Source organism: Microtus pennsylvanicus, chromosome 2 (assembly GCF_037038515.1).
Source record: "Microtus pennsylvanicus isolate mMicPen1 chromosome 2, mMicPen1.hap1, whole genome shotgun sequence".
Lineage (NCBI taxonomy): Eukaryota > Metazoa > Chordata > Mammalia > Rodentia > Cricetidae > Microtus > Microtus pennsylvanicus.
In genome coordinates this window covers 100146859-100158959 of record NC_134580.1, presented here as the reverse complement: position 1 = coordinate 100158959, position 12101 = coordinate 100146859, and the positions used below count along the sequence as shown (strand labels likewise).

The following is a 12101-nucleotide window of genomic DNA, read 5'->3' as shown; positions in this document are numbered from 1 at the left end:
GGAGGCCCTGCTTTCTTCATGGATGTTCCTTGAAGTTGGAGCTATAATAGAATACCTATCAATTCCATTTATTAGTTCATCATTATTAGGATACGTCTGTATTCCAGGCCCCAAGCTACTTCCCAGGTTATAAAGCAGACAGCTTTTGACTCTTTAGTCTCGTAACTATGTCAGAATTGCCTTGAAAAGAGGGACGTCTTCCCATGGCCATCAAATGCAGAAAGGGAGCAGTCCAGGTTACTAAGGTGATGGTGGGGTTGGGGTACTGGAATCTAGACACTAGTGAAGCACGCTGTCAAGAGCCAGCTAGGTGCCACATGCCTCTAATCCAAACACTGGAGAACTTGAAGGGATCATTTATCTGAGCTAAGGAGTGAAACCTGTCTCAAAAATGCAACGGTTGGGGGGTGTGGTTTAGAGCTACCCCAAGCTCTTAACTAGCAAATGCAAGGTCCTGAATCTTACCCCCAAGTCCAGGCAAATAGACAAAATTAAATTAAAATAGGCCAGATTTTTCTCTAGTCTGCTATGGGGGGGGTGTCTTAATATTGTTGTGTTTCACAGATACAATAAGAGCATACAGGTAATAGGAAATTATTAATAATTCATTATTTTAAGCGACTATATTTCTCACAGCACTAACGTTTTGCATTGACATTGTTTCAGCGTTGGATCTTGTCGCGTGCTGGGCCAGAGCTCCACTACTGAATCACACCCTTTATATCACACGTTTCCTTTATAACATTTTCTTCCATTGAATTCTTTGAGGGTAGAGCCAGTGAGGTGGTTCAGCGGGTAAAGTTGGATTGCCAGGCAAGCCTGGCGGTGCGACTTTAATCACTGGAAACCAAAGAAAGGTGGAAGGAGAAAACTGATCCCACAAACTTGTTTTCTGACCTCCACACTTTTGTGTGGCACCTGAGTGTTCATATTCCACGCATGCGCACACACTTATTATCACTAATAAAATCTTTGGGGGTGATTATGTCTCTTAGTGAAGTTCTGGAAAGGAACTTTAAGTCTGTGGATGTGGAGAGCACAAAGGAGGCATTTTCCCCTTTGTGTGCTGTACCTATTGTGTTTGGTTGAGGAAGTCTGAAGATGTAACAATTCTTTCTAAAAGTGCAAGGAAAGGTTCATCACTTCCTGTTCCTTACCCAGCTATGGAGCACACCTCAGGATCCTTTTGTCTTCTGAAAATAAAAAGGGATTAGAGCGCAGGGCTTTCTAGGCGCTAAACCCGGGCGCTTACAAGCTTCTGTGGTCTCAGCAGTATAAGCAGCTATTGTAAAACAGACGTTCACCAAAATAAGGGTGCGTGAGAACAGGGGCCCCTGGAGCAGACTTGGGGCAGCGCACAGGTGGGGGCAGCCGCCAGGTCTGGAGACGTGGGTGCCAGTTTTCTGCAGGTGCCGCCTCCTCGCCTTGGTTTCTCAGAGGGCAGGAACCGCGCGTTGCAGAGCGCAGGACTTGACTCCTGGAACAGCTCAAATGCTATTGTAGGTAGCAGACACCGATCTTGTCAAGTGTCCACACATGGCCCGGCCGAGGACAAACAGCATTCATACTAACCACCGCCCGCGAAGGGTGCGAGCAAAGGCTTGGGACGCTAGAGGGCTGGCCCGACTAGGCTTGGTACTGCTGTTTTGCGATGATTGCTTCCTCAGCCCGCTCATCATCCCTACTCCCTATTTTGATTGGCTCTTCCTCTTGCCAATCGGTTCCGCCGCGCTGACCTCCATTGGCCCCCTATCTAGGCCCCGCCCCATGATCTGGGCACGGGCAGTGGGGCGCCCGGGAGAGAACCCAGCTTGCTTGGGTCTTGGGGGGAGGCGGTGGTGGCTCTGGAGAAGGAAGAGGAGTGGGGCCGGAGGAGGCAGCGGCGGCGAACCGGCCAGGGTGATGGTACAGGTGCCAGGGCCCGGCGCGGAGCTGCCGCGCTGAAGGACGACGGGTCCCGAGTCCGCAGCGCCGCCGCGTCGCTCCCGGGGACGGGCGAGCGGGCGGGAAGATGCTGAGCAGGTTGATGAGCGGCAGCAGCAGGAGTCTGGAGCGCGAGTACAGCTGCACCGTGCGGCTGCTGGACGACAGCGAGTACACCTGCACCATCCAGGTCAGCGCCGCGCCGCCCGCCCGCCCGCTCGCGGGATCCCGCTCCCCACACTCTGCCAAGTTGGCGGGGGGCCGCCGCCCGGGGTCGCCCCAGCTCTAGCCCCGGCGCGGCGCTTTGTCCGCCCCGCAGCCGCACCGCTCGGCGCGCGGCATCCCTGCCCGAGCTCAGCCGGGGGCTGGTTCCGCGCGCCGTGCGCCCTTGCGGGGTGAGTCGCGTCCCGCACCCGCAACTCCTCTGCTCTGCGCCCTCCAGGGCGGAGGACCCCGGGTCTTTGCTCCTCCAGCCGGTGGATAGGTAGCACCTTGGGCGGGCGTCCGGAGCTAGGCGGGCAGGGCGGGAGACGTCTACCCGGGTCGCCCCGTCGGGACGCGGGCTGAGGTCCCTCGAGCCCCACCAGGCCCTCCAGCCAGCCTTTATTTCCCTGGTTGGAAGGATAAAGGTTTATGTCATAATTTCTCTCGAGCGTTTGTGAGTCAGACGGAACGCGCAGCCCATGCCGAGTGGCCTATTGAAGGCGCCCAGCCCTCTGTGCTTTAAGGGTTTAGCTCCCTTCCTCGCCTTTTGATCCCCAAATCTCAACGTGCTGGTTATTTCTGGGGGTGGGGGGCGTGAGGCAAAGATTTAGCAACAAGTCCCAGCAATTTGGAGGTTGGCAGTGGCTGGAAAGAATCAGAGACTTACGGAAAAGCCAACAATGCAACAAAGCCGCACAGCGTTTCGTTCAGAACCTGGCGTTTTGAAAGGGTTTTTTTTTTTTTTACAACCCCTGGCTTGAGTCCCTTCACTACTGGTGTGTGGCGCGTCAGGAGTCATGTAGTGTTTCCCCCGGGAATGCAGTCTTTCCTTTATAAAGTCAGAGATTGAAAGCGCCTACAATGCTCTCGTGTTGAATTCTTCTACCAGAGAACCAAGCCTGCGCTCACTGGCAGAAATTGCTCTTTGTGGAGAAGCAAATTAAGTTGGACCCTGGAGGGTCTCACCTGATCCCTTTCCTTTCCCGCAAGAACCCGGAGGAGGCTTCTAGACTCAGAAGTGATTAAAAAAAAAACCAAAAACCCGCCTGCCTAGACCCTGCCCCCAGGATGTTATCCATCCATCCATCCATCCATCCATCCATCCATCCATCCATCCATCCATCCATCCATCCATCCATCTTGCTGACAATGCTCAATAGCATAAAATAGAGACCAGAGACGTGTGAGAAAGACGCTCCTGTGTTTGAGAGCTGCTTCTTGATGCTGACTGTGCCCAGTTCAGCCCCCCCCCCCACCCCAAACCCTGAGCTTAAGTGCTGACTGCTGCCAAAGGTCCAGGAGAATAGAAATAGAGCACAGACTACCTTTTGAAGGCTACTTAATACAGATTAAGCGCCCATAAAGATGCTAGCCATTAAGTGAAAGGATTTTTGTAATTGGCTATGATGGAGAGGGTATGTATATTTTCCAGCTCCATGGCGTGCTACTTTTTGTTTCTATGGTGTCATTGTTTCTATGTACAGTTTTCTCCCTGTTTTGTTTTAATGGAAGGGGAGAAAACATGGAATCGACACCTTCGCAGTTTGAGTACATTGTTAAGAGCTTTAAAAGTCTTTAGCCTTTCGTTTAAAAATTTAACAAATGTGTACAATAGCCTGCCGAGGGCAGTGTGAGGTTTAGACTTCATAGATCCTAAGAATACTTTTGTGGAATATAGTGACATAAAATTCCTCCAGTAGGTCATTAACTTTTGCCAAGGTGTAGAGTGCAAAGGAGACATGACTCGTCTGAAAATGCGTATAACCTCCTGATTTTGGCTATCAGGAAAGGGTACATGTGGTTCTCCCTTGTCCTCAGAGCTGGTGAGGGGGATTCATATTGTAGTTGTGGATGGTTCTTATTGTCAAAGAGAACAAATATCTTAACGTTCAATTGGACTTACTGGAGTAATGTTTACTATATTCCACTTTTTGTGTTTCTTTTTTGTTTCTCTTATTTTGTAATTTAATGTTATAAAACTTAGTCATGGCCCCATCCATGGTCTAGCTGTGTTAATCCTTGCACATGGGGATGCTGGTGTGGGCTGTAAAACACAGGACTTGTAGTGTATTTGTCTTTTTTACACCACTAGTTACGTAGTGTTTTGCTTTGTTTTTAATCCATATGGAAAAAGGTTTGAAAAAAATTATCTACAGGATTCTAATATTTTTTTTATATACTGCTTTTAAACAAAGCATTTGGAGATTGAACTTTTCTTAACAACTTTCTTGTTTTATATTTTTTTTTGTGTGTACGTGTGTGTGTATGTGTGTGTCCACATGTGTTTACTTGTTAAACAACTCGGTATAGTTTTAACATGGAAAGGGGGGGGGATTGGCTCCTTATTTAGCTAAGTGTTATTTTCAGTACTTTAAGAATGGCAGTACTGTATATTTTAAATCTTTTGGTGATGATTTGGACTCCCCTTTTTTTCTTGAAGTGTTATACTGTCATTTAGATATGGTGTCTATTTTAAAAATATTTTTATGGCTTTTAAAACAGCCAGAGACCATGGAAGGCAATTCAGAATTAGAAATATACCAGTGGTTTGGTGTCATGAAAGCCGTGTTTGGTCAATTCCAGTTGTGCAGCTGTTCTGCCAACGTATTGGCTTAGCGGCACTTCATAATGCAGTTCTATGAGCTGGCCTTCGGGATATGATTATTAAGGTAACCAGAACGGCTTCTATCTTTGCAAAGACGGTTCTCCCAGTCGGAGGCCTACTCTTTCATCCTTTCTGATATGGAAATGTATCTGTAGACCAGGAGAAACGACAGTATACATAGGAGGATTTTGTGTAATTGCTCCCCTGTGAAGAATGTTGTTAGTAGCCAGTTTTGAAGGTCATTGCCTGTACGTTCGGATCTGATCCACATTTTTGACTCTTTTGTTTTTATCTATGCAAATCTGTATTCATGTGCCACATTTTCTACCTGACTTGTTATTTGGAAGTATATAGAAAAAAAAATGAAAAGACTAACTAGTATCTTTGAAGTCAACCTGAATGGAATAATTCAAGTGTCTAGATATGTTTTGTCCTAAACAATGCACTTTTAATAGTTTATGTGTTATTTAGGACACAGTGCAGACATTTTAGTAGCAGTATCTATTGGACAAATTAAAATATTTTGGGGGGGGCGATAACACAAAGATAAAACCACCTTAGAAATGAGTTAGATTTTATTTGGGACACACTGAAATTACAGATTAAGCAGCCAGGTTAAGCAGATTTTTCAGTTAGTGTTGTAAATAAGCTGTGTGTGCAGAGGCAGTTCTAAAGAGGGACCAATATTTGGAGACCTAGAGGGAGGCAGGGAGGGAGCAAGCGTGGAGTCCTGGGCTTGCCAGGGATCTCTGCATTCATTGTAGCTCATTTCCCTCTCAATGACATTATGGATTGATTATATATCCATTGCACTAAATGAGGAAAATGGGATGGTGGATTGGTGGGTGGGCCCTGTGCCGAATGGCTGATTACATGCTAAGCATTCTGTTAGACACTTTGTTTGTGCCTTACAGGAAAGAGGTAGGCAGTATTGTTTCTGTTATAGGTGCAAAGACAGTCCCAAAGGTCAAAGAAATTTACTTATTGTTAGTAGGTGACCTTACTGTATTTAAGCCAATGGTTTTCTTATTTACTCTCTATTCCGACTCCCTAAATTGCTTCCTGTTTTTCTACCTTAATTTTCTTATCTTTACAGTGCAAATATTAATGTTTATTTCATAGCAAAAAGAAAATTAATTAAAAATATTGCAAATAAATGAGGAACACATTAAACACAAAATAGAATTGGGAAATTTTTACTTTAAAAAAAGGAAAATAAGTCATATTGAATCATAAGTCGCCTTAAAATGATTTCTAATTAATCTCAATGAAGTTGTGAAATTCCGTCCTGGAGTAGTATAATTTCTTATTAGAGCTTTTCTTTCAAATTTAAGAACTTGGGCTGATGAGATGCTCAGCAGGTAAAGGTGCTTGCTGTCAAGGCTGATGACCTGAGTTTGATCCTAGAAGCCCCCATGGTAGAGGAAGAGAAACAATTTCTACAAGTTGTTCTTTGACACCCCCACCCCCGTAAATAAAGTCCATTTCTCTTCCTCTGTCCTATCCTCAGGAGGATGCTTATTCTTGGACTATGGTTGCCTTTTCTAAGAATTTCTGCTTCCCATTTTGTAAGTAGAGTCCTTGCTTTCATTAATGCAGAATGAATATTAGTAGAAAATTAGATAATTTTATTCACAGAGAAAAACACAAAGCTGTTGTATTTTCATGAATATTGATTTTTGTTAAAAAAATTACTTAGCAGGTAATTATGCTGTCTCAGGATCTCTGTTACAATAGCAAGTCAGTTAGTCTCTAGCTCTTGAAATTAAGATAACTATAAAATTAGCCTCCCAGAATCCTAAAAGCACTTGTATTGCTTAACTTCAGTATTAAATATTGTATAAAACTAATTAGATATTGTATAAAACGTATCTTTTTGGCACAGAAGATAAATTCTGGATCCTTGACTGTCTCCTCATTCTTCCTGTTTGGGGATGTCGGTGGCTCCTGGGGGATCCAGAAACGTTCATTGCAACAGATTTCACTTATGGGTATTTGTATGAATTGGAATTCTGTTAAACGCTTGGCATGAATGTGCTAGATGAGGCAATCCAGCAAACCGTGAAATAAAAGAACATGAAATTTTGAGTTAGCGTCATAGCCCAGAGACTCATTTATCATAGCTGTGCTATCATCAGCATCACACTTTAAAAACAGACTTCTGTTTTTTTGAGATAGAGTCAGTCTCCCTATTATGTAGCCATGGCTGTCCTGGGACTCACTATGTCAACCAGGCTGGCATTGACTTCCCAGAGATCCTCCTGCCTCTGCCTTCCAAGTGCTGGGATTGTAGGCAAGCCACCACACCAGGCAAACAGACATTTCTGTTACAGATTTGCAGTGGTTTATGCATAGGTCTGACATACATAATACAGTATCAGAAGCAAGGCTTGATTTTTGGAAATACTTTACTGGTAACATAATTGCTGTCCTAAAATGATCAAAAAGATTTTTTTTAAATAGAGAATTCTACTTTGGAACTTATAAAGGATGGAATAAGAGCAAACTATAAACCATGGACCTAACTATTACAGCACCTAGCTTGGAGGCCTGCACAGTTATAAACAAACAAACAAACAAAAACCATTTGTTTTGATTTGTGCTGTATGATTGCAGTGGTGATGCCATCAAATTTCATGTACCTGCAAACAATAAATATCTCCTAACTCTATAACACATTTGAACCCATCTCTCCCAAACCGGTTTCCTGAGAAGGTCAAGTGTGTAAGTGTGGTATTTATGAGTTCTTTGGCATCTCTGGTAACTTTGCACTTGACCTTTATTGAACCCATGGAGCCCGATGAGTAAGCACCGTTTGGGTTTTCTCTTGTCCTTTGGGTCCCCCACCCCATCCCTGCAGGTAGAAAGAACCGTAGCAAGGGAACATTGTGCCGGTGAAGTGCTTCATGGAACCTTAGTGGCCTGCCAACATCAATGTTTGAGTGCAGCATCCCTCATACATTGCTGTTTAAAGCTCTTTGATTCCTATCGCCAGAGTCATTGCTACACAGAATAGGATGTAGACCTCCAAGTGAACCGTGCTGCCCAGCTGCCTCTAGTGAGGGCTATGTCAAGGTGAATTTGTCTTTGCCGGGCAGCCTAGTCTATAACATAGTGTCTGAACCAGCAGACCCTGCTTCACGGAGCAGCTCGCTGTGGGTCGCTCTTCCCTGAGGTGTGCCTGGCCAGGGCTCATACAGCACAGGTGAATTTGGGAAGGATTGATTTTCTCATCTGTGGTGCTCAGAGAGTGGTGGTCATGATCATTTGGTGGCCTGGTAGTCACTGTCCCTCTTGTTTTCTGGCTTTGATCCTTCAAGCTCAGGTCATCTTTGTGTGTTTTTTGCTTGCTTATTTTGATTTTTTTTATGCAGCTGAGAAATCTGAAGAGTACTAAGCCATTTTCATTCTCATGTTGTTGGGTGAGTGTTCCCCCTAAGGTCAAAATACCCAATCATATATCCATTCTAGCATTGAAACAGGTCTTCTATTCCTTTAAGACTCTGGGCATTGGGGACCAATACAACTACCTTAAATATAGGGAAGGTCAAAGATGGGCTATGGAGAACAGAATCTGAGAGCACTTCTCCAGCCCCACACCTCACCCCCAAGCATGTGTGTGTGTGTGTGTGTGTGTATGCACGCGCACATGCACACGCATTTAGATTGAACTTAGATTCCTTAATTGTTCTCCAATTTTTTGACAGCGGAGCTCACCAGATTAGCTAGACCGATTGGACAGTGATCTCTGGGAATCATCTCTCTGCCTCCCCAGGCACACGCTGCCATGCCCAGCTCTTTATGTGGGTGCTAGTAATCCAAACTCAGGTCCTCGCGCATGCGTTGCGAGCCCTTTGCTGACTCAGCCATCTTACCAAATCTCCTGAACTCCAGTTTTTCTGAGACTGATCCCTCGATGTCAATCATGGACTTCTTCCAAGGCTGCTACGTGATTGATCCTCCCTGATGTCAGCCTTCTGACCGGTGTAAACCAGTGCGTTTGCCTTCCACCAGCTGAAATGATTTTTCTTTATTTCAACAGATAGTGACTATGATCTTTCCAACTTTCTTAATGTTCTAGGTTGGAAAGATAGGACCTTGGTGAAGACTCTTAGGTTGAAAGTCTCTAGGCTTTTGCTTGTGGATACAAGACAAAGCACAAACATGTGAACCGAATTCTCTAAGGAGACCCTTCCGTGCCATGCTCGTACAGGCAAAAGAATTGGGCCCAAGCTTGGCATCCGTTGAGTTTGTGCACAATAGTTCATTCACTTGCCTACAGAAAGCAGTCCTTTGACAGTGATTGTTGCTGTCACCCCCACCCTGACGACTTGCATGACTGTGACCTCATCTGCCGAGTTGTATGGAGAAGTGCTCCGGACCACTCTAGAAGTGCTTCCAGACTCACTCTGAGTATTCGTGATCATTTCGAAGCCCCAGAAAACTGGTGCCTACTAAGGGCACCCATTCAAGAGCAGGACAGATTTAGCTGTCTCATGCATCATTCAGAGCATCTTCCTATTTTATAACCCAGGGCTCCCACTCCTTTTGTAGAAACTGTGAGTCCTGTCAAAAATGTGGAAGACGGAGTGAAGTAAGGAATGGGTGGAACCAGTGGTTTTCAAAATATGTCTGTGGAACCACGGAATTACCGTGTGCCCAGCCGGGTACTCACTGCAAATGTAAATTCTTGGCTCCCTCTTAGCCCCAGTGATTCAGAAACTGGAGACCAAGCTCTTAAACCTTACATATGTATCTGTGCATGCATGCTCATATGTGTTGGGGTGCACATGCATGTGTGTGCTCCTGCATGTGGAGGCCAGGGGAACAACCTCTGGTGTTCTTCAGGCGCCATGCACCATTCCTGAGGCACAGTCTCTCCCTGGCCTGGATCCGCTGTCTCTTCTTTCTGAGATGACACGTGTGTGCCACCATGCTAGGCATTTCTTTGGTCAGAGGGGTTCTACTGATTAAGCTCTGGTCTTTGTGCTTGCAAGGCAGGTGCTTGGCCAACTGAGCCATCTTTCCTCCTCTGAAGCCCTTTAGACCAAGATTTCCAGGTGGCTTTTATGCGGCCTAGGTTTGAGAGTCCCTGCCTGATTAGAGAGGCCTCGCGGGCAGGATGAGCAACTCTTGCTCATTGGATGTAGGAAGTAAGAGAGAAGAAACAAAGACTGAATCTCAGGTATCTAGTTTTTATTCTTGGAATGGTCTTTCTCTCTTACTTTGTTTACACATATGCAGACCCATCCGCAGGTTGGCAGGATTCTAAGGATTTTGTTCATCTTACCATTTTGATGTTGCGTTTATCAGTTTCATGGTCTTCATCTTGCTTAATAATGATTCGATCATTACATATTTCATATAGATGTTTTACTTATGTGCATGTGCACTATGTGCGTGCAGTGCCCGTGGAGGCCAGAAGAGGGCGTCAGATTCCCTGGAAGTGGAGTTCTAGACAATTATGAGTCATCATGTAGATGCTGGGACTTGAACCCAGGTTCTTTGGAAGAGCAGCCAATGCTGTTAACCACTGAGCCATCTCTCCAGGCCTTTATCATTGTGTATTTCTGCATTGTTTTCCAAGCACACATTCTCCACTACTTAGAGCGTAGGGAGAAAGAAATAGTGAGCACCTTTAAGTGTCGTTTAAGAATTTACAGTTTCTAAGCACCATGGATTGAGGTGTAAGGCCGCCGGTACACTTTGACAGTATAAATGGGGGAGGGGACTTAGGAGAGGGCGAGGGACTCCCAAGTTAGTAAATAGTTCCCAGTGGAGGTGAAATTTGATCTAGGTTATGAAAGATTGCCAAAGCAGAAAATGGGTCTCGGAAATGGATAGAGGGCATTCCAGGCCGAGTTAAGAAACCGCTTCAGATAGAAAAGCTGAGAATGTTAAGTCTTTAGCTTTTCTTTTACTGTGTTTATCTCACTTACTCCGGTATAGTTGAGTCAAACAACAGAAATATACTTGCTGAGAGAGAATTACTGTCAGCACAATTTCAATCATGTTTGACAGGCTGAGAGGAATCAGTCCAAACTAAAAATAAATGCATGAGGCTGGTGGTGAATGATGTCTAATTCGGAGACTGTGTAACACGAATTAAGATTCCTCACAAAATGACGGCGGCGCGTTTCAATCTTAATGCTGCAGCTGTAGCAACTACCTATGGGTTTTATTCCCAAGAAGTCTCTTCTCCTGGGCGTCAGTGTACTGATCAAATTCCATCCTCCAGCTGATGTTTAGGAAACTGCTGATGGACTCAGCTGCCCCTCGGTTGTTCAGTGGCAGTGAAGAATGTGACGGACGAAGCCCTAAAAAGCCACATTTGAGCATCTCTGTCCCTAAACCCCTGCCCACCAAAAATAGCTTCTGTAGATCACCAGGGCATGCTTCCCTAGGTTCCCCAGGGCACTCCTCCCTGCCAACTCTGAAGTTGCCAGCCCTACCCAGGGTGCACTTTTAGTCCTGAACACAGTGCCAGGCCACAGCTTTGGAGATGGGAACCTCCAAGAAAGGAGTGTCTGGCATTGGGGCAATCAGTGTTCGGCAGATTGCCAATGCTAATAGGTTATTTTTCTCTGGAAAAAGAAGGGATGGCCTGAAGTCCGATGGATGGGGGGGTAGCTGACAGTAGGAACACTCCTTTGTTGGAAAGATTAAGGGAGTTTGCTGAGAGGTGCTATTATGGGAGCCAAAAAATTTAGCAAAGGCCCTTAAGCCCAAGACTTGAAAAAAGTGCTAGTGGTATTATCAAAGCAGCATGCCCCAGGGCACATGAAAATGTCTGCCTACTTCTATTGAACTTGTAGTAGGAATAAGTCAAAACACTCAAAAACTCACACAGTTTGGTGCTTCATCGTCATAAAATTGTCTGTTGTCACCAGGCTAGTGTAGAGCCCCCGCCCCCTGGCACCTGATCTAATTTACAGACTTCTAATCTGGGCTCCTTCCTCGCTGTGAGGATACCTAAGGCGGGGGAGCTGCCTTCAGCATCCCCTGAGTTTCCAGTGCTCTAGGCAGGTGCCATTAACACTCATATTTTCTTACACGTGAGCCAGACAGATAAGAACATTGATCACCATACTAGAGAGCACAGTTAATCAGTTCACCAAAGAACTCGTGCGTTTCCAGAGATAATTTAGCAGGTGGAAGCACCCACCCAGCCTGCTTTATTTCAGATTTTTGTCTCAAGAGATATTTAAACCCCTAAAGTTAATATGAATTGGGGTTCTGTAGGTCAGAAGGACTCAGTAGGCTGGCAAAGATGCCTAGAGTGTTTTATGGAACAGTGAGCCTGCCGGTTCATGGTACACAGTCTGTGCGGAAGGACAGCCCACTACTTCTCTGGGATGCTGCTCAGAAG

At 45.4% G+C, this 12101-nt stretch overlaps 1 protein-coding gene across 5 annotated transcripts in view; it reads left to right on the top strand.

Annotated features, from left to right (window-relative positions):
* Window positions 1-1767: 1767 nt before the first annotated feature.
* Window positions 1768-12101, top strand: part of Frmd5 (FERM domain containing 5) — a 281389-nt gene continuing 271055 nt past the window's right edge. For 3 of the 5 annotated variants that reach the window (XM_075961979.1, XM_075961980.1, XM_075961977.1), the window contains exon 1: window positions 1768-2113. In XM_075961979.1, the coding sequence (XP_075818094.1) occupies window positions 2012-2113 (102 nt within the window). In that variant the 5' untranslated portion in view covers window positions 1768-2011. The remainder of the gene's footprint in view (window positions 2114-12101) is intronic. The other 2 variants (XM_075961978.1, XM_075961981.1) reach the window with 1 other exon arrangement.